The sequence below is a fragment of the Muntiacus reevesi genome, chromosome 3, assembly GCF_963930625.1.
Source record: "Muntiacus reevesi chromosome 3, mMunRee1.1, whole genome shotgun sequence".
Lineage (NCBI taxonomy): Eukaryota > Metazoa > Chordata > Mammalia > Artiodactyla > Cervidae > Muntiacus > Muntiacus reevesi.
The window spans coordinates 4,071,806-4,088,208 of record NC_089251.1 but is presented as its reverse complement, the minus strand read 5'-3'; the positions used below and the strand labels follow the sequence as shown (position 1 = coordinate 4,088,208).

At 52.8% G+C, this 16,403-nt stretch overlaps 1 protein-coding gene across 1 annotated transcript in view; it reads left to right on the top strand.

Moving 5' to 3' along the window:
* CFAP77 (cilia and flagella associated protein 77) overlaps positions 1-15,290 on the top strand; it is a 146,670-nt gene extending 131,380 nt beyond the window's left edge. The window contains exon 6 of the mRNA XM_065927106.1: positions 15,168-15,290. Within this exon, the coding sequence (XP_065783178.1) occupies positions 15,168-15,290 (123 nt within the window). The remainder of the gene's footprint in view (positions 1-15,167) is intronic.
* The last annotated feature ends 1,113 nt before the right edge of the window (positions 15,291-16,403 follow it).

Below are 16,403 nucleotides of genomic sequence, written 5' to 3'. Positions count from 1 at the left end.
ACCAAAGTCCACTGGCTGGAGGCGTGGCGGGAAGGACAGCCAAGAAGACGGGGTTCCCAGGGGACAGCAGAAAGCCCACACCAACAGCTCACACATTTCAAGAGCCACTGAGGGGCTCCGCATGTGTTCTGAAGGACGGTCTTGTGTCGCATCAATGCTCACAACAACCCTACGTGACAGGGATAAGTCATGCCATCTCAGAGATGAGGAAACCAGAGCCTGGAGGCTTCAATGGCCACTGTTAAAAAGTGGCAGGTGGTGGCTGAGCCCTCTGGCCGGCTGTGTCCAGGCCTCAGGCCCTGGAGGTGCTGATAAATACTAAAGACCTGCCACTGAGGTCAGGGACCAGCGGGGGCCAAACGCAGGACCTGGGAACTAAAGTGAAGGGTAGTCAGGAACTCAGGTGTTTATAAGTGTCCAGAGGGTCGTGGCCGGCCCTGCTCTGGCTGATCGGAGCCCTCGCAATAAACAAAACTTCCTACTGCCCTGATAGCCTTTAGACCTTGACAAACCCCCTGAGCATTTTTTAAATTGCAGCTTGGCCCCAAGGCTAAAGAGGAAAGAGCCCATTGATCGGGGGTTCAGGCTTGCTGCATCAAATGATGCGAGGCAGACAGAGCCCACAGCAGGACTGAACCCATGGGCTTGGAAGCTACGCTGGTGTTCCAGAACCCAGCCTGCCTCTGCCTCTGCATCTGTAAAGTGGGGATCACAAAAGAATCAAATGCAATTGTGCGTGTAAAGCACGTGGCAGGGGCCTGGCCGGGGCAAGGTCGTGGAGCAGTAGCATCTCTGGGTCGGCCAGGGCTTTGCCATCTACACTTCTAGAACAGTTCTCAAACTTGGCTGTGCCTGGAGACCTCCGAGAGGTTTAAAATGCAGATTCCAGGTCCCCCCCTACTCAGGGCCCCCGATCCAGTGGGTCTGGGGTAGCTGCCAAGTCTGCATTTTCGGCACGTAGCTCCCCAGATCCTTGGGTCAATGTCATCTCCTCCTACACAGATGTGTTCTAAGTGCATATTTACCAAGTCAAGCAGTGCCCTTTCATATGTTTGACATAAAGCAGGCCAGGCGTTCAAAAGGAATGTCCCTTTGGAGGCAGGCTGTTGTCTGTTAAATAACCGTGAGGTTTATGAATGTCTGTCTTTTACTTTTTTATTTTTTGGTGATGTTGCACAGTATGCAGGATCTTAGTTCCCTGACCAGGGATCAAATCTGTGCCCCCTGAAGTGGAAGCATGAATCCTAACCACTGGAACTCCAGGGAAGTTCCTGGATGTCTGTCTTAATCTGCTCAGACCACTACTACAAAAATACCGTAGGCTGGGTGGCTTAAGCAATGGATATTTCTTTCTGGAGGCTGGAAGTTGGAAATCAAGGTGTCAGCATGGACAGGATCTGATGAGCCTCTCTTCCTGGCTTATGGACAGCCACCTTCTCCCTGTGACCTCACACAGCAAAGAGTGAGAAAGCAAGCACTCCAGTGTCTCTTCCTAAAAGGGTGCTAATCCCATCATGGGGGTCCCACCCTCATGAGTCCATCTAAACCTAACCACTCCCAAAGGCCCCACCTCCAAATACCATCACCCTGTGGGGCAGGGCTTCACACATGCATTTTAGAGGGACCCAGTTCAGTCCACAGCAGCTTCTTTCTCAGGTTCATTTGAAGTTCTGCCCACTTCTACCTCCTTTCACCTTCTACCTCCAGGTTGTATTTCTCCTTCTGGAACCCCATGGAGTCACCTGCTTCCCCTTCTAAGTAACAGCCCTGCAAATATCTGAAGTAAGATACTGTTTTGTCACTGATGACCTGGTTCTGGATTGTTCCTCTAGGCAGAGTTCTGAATGTCGGAAGGTGAGTCCCTGTGTTGCAGGGACTGTGGGCCACCTGAATGCCATGATGTCTGCCTCTCAGCTTACGTTCTCTACTTTTGTCCTCCGTCACAGAGCAATTGTCAACTGGAACTGCCTTTCTACATATTTCTGAACAAAACTGTGTGTACAAATATTGAAGAAAATAAAACCCCTTTCTCCTTAGAGCTTTAGCTGAGGAGATGGAGAGGCTTTTTAAGGATGTTTGAATCTCAGAGGCATTTCTAAGGACTCTGTTCCTTATCTCAGCCTCCTAATCCATCCATCCATCAGTCCAACAATCCATCGATCAGTCCAATCATCCATCTATCCATCCATCAGTCCAAACATCCATTCATCCATCCATCTGTCCATCCAGCCAGCCATCCAACTATCCATCCATCTATCCATCCATCCCTCTGTCCATCGAATAATCCAACCAGGATTTGTTGAATGTCCACAGGGCACCCCTAACAGTCAAGCAAAATCCCCTGTCTATTGGCATTTCCCAGGAACAGTGTCTGGACTATGGCATCCATATCCTTGCTGTCTAGTTGACGACCCTTAACTCCAATATTCCTATTTGTGACTTGACAGGATCAGCCTCCTCAACCACAGAGTCTGTTCCTCCTTAAAAGATACTGGAAGAATCTTCCTGCTTATTATTCTAAAAAGAGCGAAGGGGAAAGGCAACGCCAAGCCTCACCACAGTGTACCCCACCCCAATGAGCCGTGGACACCGCACATCCGAGTGTGTCCCCAGCCTCCCTGGCAGCTCATAGGAGTTGTTCCACAGCCAACGTGAATAAGCGATAAGGCGCTGACCGGCACTGCACGGACAGCTCAGCAAAGGACTTAATTTGCAACCGAGCACAAAATCAAAGGGTCTGTCAACCAAGGAACCGTGCGCCTGGATAACCACCTCGCCGCTACCTGGGAACGCACTGTCAGGTAAATTTCCAGAGAAAGTAATTAAGCAATCCCCATCGCCTAAACTCAGCAGCAAAATCGGAAGCTCTGGAATTCGACGCTCGCCAGGGATCTGGTGTCTCCTCCCAGCTTGATCCTTCATCACGATGAACAGTAGAAGTTTATGAAGAGATGAGCTGGTGCGACTCCCCCCTCGCCCTCGGGAAGACGCTTTCCAGCACTGCGCGGCCTGCTCGTGTTGTCTTGGCGGGGAAGCAGTAGGCAGCAAATGAGATCCCTGCTTGCTGGGTGGTGGGGTGGAGCGGCGTGCAGTGAGATTAATACACAAATATATAGCCCTCTCTGAGATCTGGCAGGCGCCAATTAATATTTATCAAGTACCCACAGCACGCACAATACCGAGTATCCACGTGGAAAAGACGGTACCGGGCATGGGGAGTCTACCCTCTGACTCAGAAAGCTACAAGCGGATAGAGGCTGCATGTGCTTGCAGGCCCCCGCGCTGATGGGAGGACCCACTGGGAGCTGAGGTTAGTATTTGCAGCCAGCGGCCTCCCCTTTCTGAGACGACGAGCAGCTCTCAACCGGGCATCCTCACCGCCGCGGCCTCCATGGGGTGAGCACCTGGATCTCCGGGGCCTGCCCTGTTCACAAAGGTTCTCTGTCAGCACATGGCCTCCTCCCCTAAGTCCCTCCTTTGCTCTTCCTTGAGTTTAAAACAAAAGAAGTCAATTAAAGGAAAGGAAGTTCCGCCGCCCACTGCAGATTAGAGCCCTGCTGTGACCATCCACGTTCTGACAGGTCTAAATGGGGTGGGCGGGTGCCCCTGTCCGGCTGGGATAGCCCTCCACCCCCGCAGGCTGACCCCCTTCCAGCCAGACGCCTCTGGGCCACCACCCAGAAGAGCGCCAAGCAGACGCGCATCATCTGAGCCCTGAAAAGGCAAGGGGACCCACCCCCCTGCTTCCTGGCGGCTTGCTCGTCACGGTGCTTGCTGACAACCCCATTGAAAGCAGCCCTCACCGCCACTGTGAAGCCTGCTTCCGTCTCCCATTCAGTCCTTCCTCAGACAGTTTTGAAAAGCTAAGAAAAGTCTGGAAAACGCACGCCTCCCGCCCCCCCCCCCCCAGCCCCATCACCGAGGGAGGGGGCGGCAGCTCGGGGGGAGCCGGGCTACCGAGCAGCCTCACCTGGCCCCACGGTGCACCGCCTCCAATTAAATCAAAATGGTTTGTTTTTAATGGTCTTTTACACTGACAAGTGGGCGATCATTTTGGGCCCACGAGCTGTCAGGGAACTGAGGCAAATCCTCCGTTGATAATGCCCAATGCTTCCAATTAGGAGCCGGGGCCGCTCCCGGCGTCCTAACGATTCCCCAGCCACCCCCCAGGCCCCTTTGGCGCGGGCTGTTTCTTCTTCCTCCTCCGCCGCAAATTACTGACACAAATCGGAAAGGCCCCGCGTCTCCTCCGCCACGCCAGGCCCGGGCCCTGTTGGGCTTAATGAGCCGATGGAAGTTTCGTGGCTCTGGCGCTAAATTCTTTTCTTGTTTGACAGCTGCTCGGCTAAGGCGAGTGTTGACCTTATAAAAGATTTAGTGTTTCTCATTATTTTCTGTCAAGCTTCACAAGTGATGGTTCTGCGGTTATCATTTGCATCCTGGGGTGTGCGTGCGTGTGTGTGTGTGTGTGTGTAGGGGGCTCCGGTGGAGATGGGGAAAAGGGGCTTTCTCTGCCAGAGTTGCGTTTGGCCCACACACACCAGCTCCCGGCCTGACACCCTTCTCCTGGGGACTTTCAAAGGGAAGGCAGGAAGCAGAGCCAACATGACCCGGATGGTTCGGTGGCCTCCAGGCCTCCCGGATGGAGCTTCCGCAGAGGCACCCCAAGGCAGGCGGACTCCCAGAGCCTGCGGGCGCTGGCCCAGCCCGTGATGGACGTGCCGGACAAAAGGACCAGCTGGGGCAGATGTGATGCTGAGGACAGTTCAGAACCACACCGAAGGCTTTATCACTGGGAACTTACTCTACTTACAGGCCCCGTGGAAAGCCACGACCAGCATGATTCTGGCCTCTGCTCTGCATCCTAAATGAAGGTTTAATGGTTTTGAAAAGCAGAAGCAATTTCTCTAAGTGACACGTATCACTGTCCCCTGTGGGATGTCCCCTGTGGGATGACTATGGAGCATGTGTTAGTCCTTATTTGTCTCCTGCACCTACGCCCAAGGGGGGTGGGGGCCCACTCTATAAATAACAAGGCTCTGGGGAGTCCATCCTGGCTCCTTGGCCAGCCTCCTGCCGGTCCCTCCATCTCCTCTCTTTCATTCTCCGTGTTCTCCCCTCCTGCTAACCTACCCACTGGCCACCCCAGGTGAGGGCGCCCCAAGGTCACCTCGAGAGGGAGAGAGACAGCTCAGGGCAGGCGGACACATGGATGTCTCCCAGGGGTTCTGAGTCTTTGTGCCTCCCCCTTGTTACCATGGGAGACCCCGTTCTGATCTCTTAGAACAAATCCACGGCACACTCTCCCTCCCGTGCCCATGGCAGACCTTGCTAATCAATCACGGCATACTTTTTCAAGAGCTGGAAATGGCAACCCACTCCAGTATTCTTGCCTGGAAAATTCCATGGATTGAGGAGCCTGGTGGGCTACAGTCCACGGGGTCACAAAGAGTCGGACCCGACTGAGCAACTTTGCTTTGCTGTTTGGCCTGAGAATTTTTTATGACCGAACGTGGCCACATCATGATGGGGAGTGCTGCCTACTTGCCATCCCTGCCTTAGAGGGGCCATTTGAATAAACTGCCAAGCTGCGCGTAGGGGAAACTTGAGGATGTTAGCTGAATGAAAGAAGCTGATCACCAAAGACCACGTACTGTATGACTTGATCTTTAGGGAATGTCCAGAATGGGCAAATCCACAGAGACAAAAGAGTAGAGTAGGTGTTGCCAGGGGCTGGAGGGAGGGAAACAGGATGTGATTCCTAGGGGTCCAAGGTTTCTTTCTGGGGTTATGAAAATATTCTAAACTTACATTGTGCTGGTGGTTGCATAGCCCTATGGATATACTAAAAATCATTGATGTATACACTTCTTTGGGAGAAAACTTTATTTTTTTCTTTAAATTTTTTTAATTTTTTATTTTATATTTGAGTATAGTTGATTTACAAGGTCATGTTAGTTTTAGGTGGACAGCAAAGATTTATATACTTGGGGTGAATTTCATGGTGTATGAATTATATATATCTCACCTGTTGTTGTTTAGTCACTAAGTGATGTCCAGCTTTTTGCGACCCCACGGACTGTAGCCCACCGGGTCCTCTGTCCATGGGATTTCCCAGGCAAGAATACTGGTGTGGGTTGACATTCCTGCTCCAGGGCATCTTCCCGATCCAGGGATCGATGCTGTGTCTGCATCTCCTGTACTGAAGGTGGATTCTTTACGGCTGAGCCAGCAGCAAAGCCCTTATATCTCAATAAAGCTATTTTAAAAACTGGGGAAAAGCAACCCACTGGAATCAGATGAGAGCTCATGACCCAGATTCTGTCTTTGGAGCCCTGAACAGGGTGATAACGGGGCCCCAAAAAATGGCCTCAGATGAGGCGTGTCTGGTGTGTCCTCTGCCTCCCCGAGGAGATACTGTGACTCTCGCTTCTGTTGTTGTTGTTGTTGTTCAGTCGCTCCATTGTGTCTGACTCTTTGTGACCCTGGTCTGTAGCCCGCCAGGCTCCTCTGTCCCTGGGATTCTCCAAGAAAGAATACTGGAGTGAGTTGCCATGCCCTCCTCCAGGGGATCTTCTCCTGGAATTTGCTCAAATTCATGTCCATTGAGTTGGTGATGCTATCTAACCATCTCATCCTCTGCTGCCCCCTTCTCTTTTTGCCTTCAACCTTTCGAAGCATCAGGGTCTTTCCCAACGAGTCGACTCTTCGGATCAGGTGGCTATAAGTATTGGAGCTTCACTTACCTGGAGCCTGTTAAACTTAGACACTGAAGGAGCAGCAGTGGGCACCGACCCAGAGTTTTTTTGAAAATTCAAACACCTTGCCTTGGGATTGCCCTATCATTTATCCACCAGCACCTGGCAAACAGATTCACTGTTCAATTTTGATCTCAACTGCTGCCGACTCGCCTTAGCTAATCCTTAGGAATGATCTAGAGATTTTGTTTGGCTTCTGGAAATAGCAAATCAATTCTCCTGCTCAAAGACAAATGCATGACTGTCTTTGCTTCTGCCCCAGTGAGCCTCAAGAACTTCACAGTCTGTGGAGCAGAAACCTGGTTCCCGGGCCCAGCTTTGCCACGATGTAGCTGGCTCTCCTTGAGCCCGTGTCTTAACCATCCTGAGACTCGGTCTCTGTTGTCCGTGAAGATGCCCTGGCCCGACTCCTTGCCCCCTCCCCGCTTCATCTGACACAGTCCCCTGCGTTCCCACGTTAGATCTTGTGGGCAGCCAGGAAGTTTGTTTTATAAGCCCAGGTTTGGCTGTTCTCTGAAAACACAGCATGTGTCAGCAGGGCGGGTCAGGCCCTGTGTCCTTGCTCCATCTATTTTTGGACCACAGAGAAATTAGAGCTCTGGTAGAATAACAATTTAGGGGACCAGATGTCTCAGGAGAGACTGCCGCCCTTGTTAATTACTTACACTGCAGACCTGCTCCATCAGAGCCCGGACCCACCGTGTCCGCCAGCGACATCCTACATGGATTTGTGTTCTACGGGGCCTCTGACCTCCAGCTGCCCGAGCTTGACAGAAATTACTGACCTGGGACTGATCCATAATTTTCAAGTACCTCTCATTAGAGGAGACAGCCTCTCAATCTTAAAGCGAAATCTCTCTCCCAGTCACCTGAGCGGCTGTCACTTAAAAAAAAAAACTAAACTAAAATCTCTATAGCTGTCATTTTCTTTTCTTTGTTTTTTTTTAGTTCTTGGGGAGGTTTTTTTTTTGTTGTTAACTTGGCTATTTTTTTCTCAAATTCTACCTGGACTTCTCGGCCCCCAGACTGGGCACTGGAAGTTTTAGTGTCCAACTGGCGAATCATTGTGTGGCTCATGAGAGGGGTTTGGGAAAGCAGCCTGGTCCCACTGTCCCTTTTAGGGGAGGAGGTGGCGGGGGCGGGGGGTGGATTGTGGGAAAGCGGCTCAGTTTGTGAACTTGACAGAGGTGGGTGGGCTCCTCCCACGGGGGGCTCAGGCCAAAGTCACATTACCAGTCACCACTGGTAATGACCCTGGAGACCCGACTCAGGATTCAGATGGAATCCAACACAAATCACCACCAAGTAAGTCTCCAAATTGTGGGCGTCTGGAGGGAGAAACTTCTGGCCCTAAGTCGCTTCTCCAAAATGCAGTTTGAAAATTATCCCTAGTGTTTTCATGTTAAAAAGACAAAAAGGGAACAGATAAAACTGAAGCTCTCTCTGCTTCTCTGGCCTCCCCTCTCCACCACCCCCCCGCCCCCAGAGGTGAGGCCAGACGGGACTTCTGGGCATGTTCTTTCCTCCGATTTCTTTCCATTTAACTAGAGTCATGCACAGGCTTGAACAACACAGGGGATCATTTTGTAGGTTTAAAAATTTTTCATATAAATGGCATCACACTTACGTTCCTTTCTTTCTTAGCTGCGTCTTCGTTGCAGCATGTGAGATCTAGTTCCCCGATCAGGGATAGAACCTGGGCCCTCTTCACTGGGGACGTGGAGTCTTAGCCACGGGACCACCAGGGAGGTCAGTATACTTCTTTTAATAGTTAGCACGACTATAAGCAAAGAAGCAGTTGTGTGGTTATATTTTTATTACTAGTTTCCTGGCTCTATGATAGCAGAGGCTATCTGAATTCTCCCTGACTCCTGGTACCTAGCATAGCCCCGGGCACATAGTGGGTACTCAGTAGCTATTCAACAAGAGAAATACTGAGCACGAAGATGAAGGGGCAACGGTCCACCGTATCCCCTAATCCAGGCCACGTGGGCACCTTCTCTATAACGGCACCAGTTTATTCCGCATAGTGACTTTCTGTCCAAAGTGGATCCAACCTTTCACACAAGCATAAGAATTCAACAAACACCAAAGGGTCTGATTCACACAGATCACTTTGGCACCAAAGAAATTAAATTAGAAAATCAGTCACAGACGTAACTAATGAAATTGCCTGGAAATGTAAAACCCTATTTATAAATAACTTCAGGAAGAAACAAGAAGTCTGAATGAAATTTGATGGAGATCAGATGAAGGGAGAATCACACAAAAATAAATATTCTCAAAACCTGTGAGACGAGATAAAAGAAAATTTAGAGGGAAACATAGTTGCCAATGCTATGTTATATAAATGTTAATATTAGGGGAAAAAAGAAAGATTAAAAGGCAATTACGGCTAAGCAGACAACTCTAGATGCTGGAAACATAACAACAGAGAGACTTCAAAGAAGGAAACCACAAAGTCAAGAGCAAAATTAATGAACATCAAAGGCACAATTAAAGATATCAATCAGATGGAAAGTTGATTCATTGTAAGTAGATCAGAAAAGCACAGAGGCTTTCAAATGAATTGAGAAATGGGGTCTAGGAGTCCAGATCCCCTGGGGCAGAGGGGGGACCCCAGTGACAGGGGCAGGGACCTCAGGAAATGGTGATGCAGTGGCTCCTGTCGTCAGCTCTGCCCAGGACTGTGGAAATCACTTCCCACCTCTGTGCCTTGGGGTTCCCATCTGTATAATGGGAGCATTGGAGAGGCTGATCTGTGAGGTCTCTTCCGACCCTAGGTTTCTAGGAATCTTTTATTCCAGTCTGGTTGCAGAGAGCCAGGGGACTGCGGTCCCTACAGATCTTTTTTTTAAGGTTTGATGGTGATGACTGCTCACTTCCCTGGCCTCATCTCTGCGTCCCCCAGCCACACTCACTGGCTTTCATTCTCTTCCATTTGGCCACATTTGCTCAGGGTTTGGGCTGGTGCCTCTCTCATCTAGAGCATCTTTGCCTTCCTCTTCTCCTGGATAGCTCCCTCATCCTCTCTAGAAAGACCTTCCTGCCCCCAGATGGACTTAGAATCCCCCAGTCCACAGTGCTACTGAGTCACCGATAGATGATTACACGTATAGCGGTCGCCTCTTGCGCCATCCGCAGGGTCCGTGTGTGTTGGCCTCATTCACCAGCACGTCCCCAGCGTGTACTGCGTAGTGCAGGCACCCGGTCCTCATCTGAGCAACATATTGAGATGCTCCCCATTCAAACAGGACCAGCGCCTTCGCCAACCTGCCCGTCCTGCTCCCAGGGCTGCTGGCAGGCCAGTGGCGCTCGCCTCTTATTTACCTGCATTGGCCTGAGAGCGACTCAACTCCATTCAGCAGAGCTGTCTCCTGCCAAAGCTGTTATAGTTTCTTAGCTCCAGGCGGAGACAGACCACAGATGGCTTAATTTAGAAGCATCTCCGAAGGAATTCTTTGCTTCATGGCTCTTCATCCTTTGACTCCGGGGGTCTGCGGGGTCGTGACCACACACGCTTGAGGCCTGACTTGTAATTAGGACCCTCATCTCTGGCAGAGCTGCTATTTTAGGAGGAGAGAGCGTGCAGGCGGGTGGGATGGGAGCCACACGGCTTCCAGCAGGGCCTTTCCCTTAACTCATTTCCTGGGCATTTGTTAAGAGAGTGGAGTTTTTCAGTGAGGATCTGGTGCCAGGAGGACCCCACGGCTCTGGGGCTCTGTGAGACCTGGGGTGTGTGACCTAACCTTCTGGGGCCCCTGGCTCCCCATCTGTAAGATGGAGACAACAGTGGATGCTCTGAGGCTTTCGCTAAACAAGTGCGCTGCGCCTGGCAAACAGCAGGTCTGTTACCAAAACAGCCATGGGCCCAAGGTCCCAGTCGCGGGCCTCCAGGGCACATTCTGCAGAGGGGCACTTGCTTCTCGGTGTTCTAAGAGCTGAAACGTCCCTCTCCGTGGACTCCCATATTCTGCTTTGGGAGCTGGGAACTTCATGGGTACAGAATAGGTCCCTTCTCTTCTCTTCCTGTCTCATGGACTCCCCTGGTAGTTCAGACAGTAAGGAATCTGCCTGCAATGCAGGAGCCCTGGGTTCGAGCCCTGGGTCGGGGAGATCCCCTGAAAAAGGGAATGGCAACCCACTCCAGTATTCTTGCCTAGAGAATTCCATGGAGAGAGGAGCCTGGTGGGTTACAGTCCATGGGGTCACAAAGTGTTATTGGATACAACTGAGTGTCTTTTACTTCTCTTTCTAAAGAACAGTCCCATGAAGGCCAGGGAGTAAGCTTTTGCTTGAGTGAGCTCTCTGAAGAGTCCCCCAGTCCCAGCCACTAAGCATCTCCTTTGATTTTCACTTTCTCCCTCTGCTGACACCATTTCACCTGCTGTATTCCCCTGCCAACCCTCTCATCCCAATCCTCCCAGGCCATAGTCAAGTCTCACCTGGCCTGAGAAGCCCTCCCTGACCACCGAAGCCAGGTGAATTTCACCCACTTCCTTCCTTCACTCATTCACTCATTTGTTCGGTCTTTTCAACTTTGTTTCAACACGTCCTGAATGCCAGGCCACATGCCAGGCACTGGGGGTCGTCGGGGAACAGGGCAGGTGCAGACCCCACCTTACAGGGCTCTGGGGCTGGACAGTCACCTGCGCTCCCCTGGACCCCTCCCATGGAAGACTGAACCCATCCCTCCCATGAGTGACTTAACTCTGAGAAAGTCCAGCAGGGATGGGAATCCTTCAACAGCAGGGACCACATGCTAAATGCCTGCCTCCCCCACGTCAGCCCAGTGCTGCCGAGAACACAGCAGGTGTCAGTGTGAGTGTGATCAGTCACTGGGGTGCATCTCTTGTGCCCCAAACACCCCCGTAGGAAACCAGGGGGACACGGAACCAGGAACGCCGAAGCACAAAGCGTGTGGTGCTTCACGTCCTGGGCACACAGGTCCTTAATAAATACTCTTTAGATGGATGGACGAATGAGTATTTCTTCCTTGATAAAGTTTCCAAGGAAGGAAAAAGAAAACTTCCCCTGGGCCTCTCTTTTGTTTGTGTGCTGATGTTAATTTAACCTGACTGCCTCTAAGCTGAGCAGCCCCCTGGATCCTCCTGCCCTCTACTCAGGAGATGAGCGTTCCGAGCCTCTTGCCACTAGCACCACGCACAATCACATCACCCACGGTCAGCCCCACCCGCCATCAGCCCCACTCACGACCAAAACCTCTCACCACCCACCATAATACCACCCACCTTCAATACCACCCACCTTCAATACCACTCACCACTCACCCTCAATACCACTCACCACCTACCATCAACACCACCCAGCATCAACCCCACTCACCACCCACCCTCAATACCACTCACCATCAATACCACTCACCACCCACCATCAATACCACCCACCTTCAATACCACCCACCTTCAATACCACCCACCACCCACCCTCAATACCACTCACCCTCAATACCACTCACCACCTACCATCAACACCACTCACCATCAATACCACTCACCACCCATCATCAACACCACTCACCACCCACTCTCAATACCACTCACCATCAACACCACCCACCGTCAGTACCTCTCACCACCCTCCATCAACACCACGCCCCTGGTCAGTCACTGGTGGCTCCCGGCATTCCCGAGCTCCGGCCTCATCACTCCAGTCTACGGCTCTGTCTTCACATGGCCTCCCCTCTCCCTGTGCCTTCTGTCCCTTACAAGGATGCCTGTCACTGGATTCAGAGCCCACCTAAATGCGCGGGATAACGCTCATCTCGAGATCTGTAATTATATCCTCAAAGCCCCTTTCACAGATAACGGTCACAGTCACAGGTCCCAGGGTTAGCATGTGGATGTGTCTCTGGCCGGGAGGTCACCGTTCAGTCCTTTACGCGAGCCAGAGGGAGGCGTGGACTTGCAGAGCTGAGCTTCCTAGTGAGGAGTGGCTGGCGCCTGGCCCCGGGAGTCAGGACTATTGCCAGTCTGGATGCCACAGATGACCATGGAGGTCAGCCCAGCATCTCCATCGGCCGGGGTGCCCTGGAGGGCTCACTGAGCGTCTCTAGCTGCCTTCTGGGAAGCATGGGTGTCAGGACACGCATGTCACTGTTGAAAAGCCCCTGTCCCGTGCCAGAGGGGACACAGGATGGACCCTGGAAAAGGCCTTTGTTTACGGCTACTTCCGTCCTGCACGAAGTATTGGACCTTCTCTCTTCTCAATGCCTTTCGTGAGGCCACTTGGCATGTTTTCCGAGACTGGAGACCGAGCTGAGAACAGCGTTGCGGTGTGTCGTGTAGACACTGCTCTATTTAAAATGGATAACCAACAAAGACTTTCAAAGAGTGGCCTTCGGTGACTGTGGGAAGGGGGACTCAGAGCTCTGGGCCTGGGTTTGGACCCTGCCTGGGGAACAGCCCTGATGCACGGCCCAGAAACCGGAGGCCTGAGGCTGGAGCTGGGACGGCTCCCGGAAATGCCGCCACGAGGGTCCGCAGAGGGACCGAGGAAGCGTGTCTGAATCTCCTGCACTGTTTGTGCCTTAGGACTTGTGGGCACATATTTTCCCAGAGGAGCGGGTCATGGCTTTCTGCAGAGACTCCAGAGGGCCCACACCCCCCAGAGAATGAGGGATGCAGATTTACGTCCCGGAGTAGCTAACTCAATCTACTCATCACCATTTAAATTTTTTTTTTTTTTTTTACCAGTTTCTAATAAGTTTTTGCAGCCCCCTTTGGACACAGCCAGAGCCGCAGCCATGGCAGAATATTCTAGAAGGAATCCAGAACCTAGCACCCAGGGGTTCGTGGAGGGGGGTGGGTGCTAAGGCAGAGCTTCTTTGTCCCTGATTCCCTTTGGGGCCGGCCCTGGACCAGCTCTGCTCTGGGCCTCGGTTTCCTCACCTGCACAGTGATCGCGGTGGAGTCAGATCCCGTGGGGCCTTGCATGCACCCTGACTTACCGTCTCCCCGGACCTGAGGTGTGAGCCTCACCCACCCTGACCTGCGACCGAGACCTTGGACTCGAGGGGGCTGGCGGGTCCGCAGGGAGGCCCCAGGATGTCGCGTCAGCTCACACCCACGGTCTCTGCTGCCAGGAAACCACCCCTGGGCCTCGAGCTCTGGTTAAAGTCATGACCGCCCCCGGGGGTGCGGGTCCCTGGGCCACGGTGAGTCCTGATGGGGACCAGAGTGTGGGACCTGGAGCACAGAGACGCTCGCTGCAAGGTCCTCCCGGCCGTCCCCCTGTGTCTGTGCATGCTAAGTTACTCCAGTTGTGTCCAGCATCTTGCAACTTCATGGACTGCGGCCCGCCAGACTCCTCTGTCCCTGGGATTCTCCAGGCAAGACTGGCGTGGGTTGCCATGCTCTCTTCCAGGGGGTCTTCCCGACCCAGGGATCAAACCCGCGATCCTTCTGACTCCTGCGTTGGCGGGCGGGTTCTTTGCCACTAGAGCCACCTGGGAAGGCCCACCTTCCCTCGACTTCCTTTTACTTCTTCATCCTCTCTCTGCTTCTCTTTTGTCTCACCTCTTATCCCTGGAAGGCTGCCTACAGCTCTGTGATCTTAGCTAACCCCTGTGGGGAGGGGACCCCTGGCCTGACTATTGACGAGAGCCTGTGGCCGTGCTGGCCGTGTGGGTCCCGCCTTATCCTGAAGTCCCGGCAGAGCCTTCAGCTGCTCCAGCTGACCCCTCGTCTGGGCCACCACGGCCCCTTGTGACCCTGAGCTGTGGGGGGGCGCCAAGCCCAGCATACATACGTGCCTCCCTTAGAAGAGAAACGCCATTTGGGGGGGAATTCTCATACATTTGGAGGTGGTGCAGCAGGCCTAGGAGACAGAGGGGGTTTCCACTCATCACCGTTTCTTGAGAGGGAAAGACTGGCCAGAACACTGACGGCACAGCAACTTAACGGCAGAGGCCCCCACGCCCTGGGTCTGCCTCTGGTTCTGGCCCAACTGTCAGTCACGGGGATGGGGGTAGGGGTCAGATGGTCCTACAGTGACGGACAGGGCCCCAACTGTGCCTGGAGGCCCCCCTTGGAGAGAGCAGCTCGTTTGGCGTTTTAATGGTGGAGAATCAGCTTTGAAGGATGACGCTGGCTGAGAGGTCCCACTGCCCGGTGACCCCCATCATCGGCAGATGATATTTATCAAGTGCACGTTGTCCCGGCAACAAGCGAGACCCAAGGAAACATGCGGCACCCGGCAGCCCTGCTCTGACGCCCCTCCCTGTCCCACGGTGGGTCCCCCCACTTCACCCCGGAACACCAGGACAGCACTTTCCCTCCACTTGGTTCCCTGTGACAGCAATCTTCATTATCAAAGATGGAAGGAAGGGGCATCCCCGGGGGCCCCGGAGCACTCATGCCCGCTGACCAGCTCTCCCTCTGTCCGCAGGTGGGCCCCCATCTCGCGACCTTCCCCACTGAGGCCGATCGCCAGAGAGCCTTCAAAGCCCACCGGGAAGAGTGCGCCGTGCGCCAGGGGACCCTGAGGATGGGCAACTACACCCATCCTTAAAGCCTGTCTGACGCGGTAGAAAATTCTCTGAAGGACTCGCCTGCCTTGCCCCAACTCACACAAGACACTCCCGCACCGTTCTGCGGCTTCTGCCTCGGCCAGGACCTCAGATTCGGGTCTTAGATGACCTATTTTTGCTAAGAGCCCGCCTTTAGAGTTAGCCACACTCGCTCCCCTGAGCCCCAGCAACCCTCACTCAGGGACCCCGCCCTCCTCCGGCAGGACTCTACCTTGCTTCTCCAGCCCCAGCCTGATAAGAGAAACTCAAGTTTCAAGGCAGATTTTATAGGCTCCAGGCTAAGGCTCTGTCCTCAAGTATTAAAAACAACCCATGTATTTGCTGTAGAAAGTGTGACAGTATCATGCTTTGAAAGCCCTCATTTCGTATTCCAAACATGAGTTTTAATTTCTCTTTTTGGGATGCCTGATGTCTCTCCATGGCAGTACTACCTCTCTGGGACCCTTGCAGGCAGGGAGAGCGGGCCCCCCACCTCCTCAGGGCTGAGACACCTCCACCAACACTGACCTTGGAAGGTCACCTTTCCCCCCTCCTGAAAGGCAATGCGCTCCCGGGCTGAAAGCGCCCAGACTGGGGCCCTGTGCACTGCCATTTTTCTGCAGGTCCTCTGCTTTCTCCCCACAAATTAGATACCCATCTACTTTAAATTAGAAGAGCTATTTGTCATCCTCCTCTTGTGCCTTTATTTGAAAACTGGTAAACCAGTGTGAGAATCAGCCTCAGACTCTCCAAGGGCCATGACTTTCTCCACAACATCTCTACCAGCGCCTATAAAAAGTCAGGCAAACTCTCAAGTTTTAAAATTCCCTGACTAGTCTGAGGGTTCCCAGCAATGACCTTCAACTTGGATCTCTCCCTAGAATCCCACACTCATTTATCCAACTGCCACCCCCCGCCCCCCGCCCCACGCCAGGTGTCTCCACTCAAGCGTCGGCCATTCATCTCAAACCAGCACAGCCAAGACAGAATTCTGGATTTTTTTTTCCCCCCACCAAACTTGCTTCTCCCTCCGTTTTCCCCATCTCATACTTGAGACCACCCAGAGGCTGAAGACAAAAACTGTCACGACTCCATTTCCTTCACTCTCACATCCA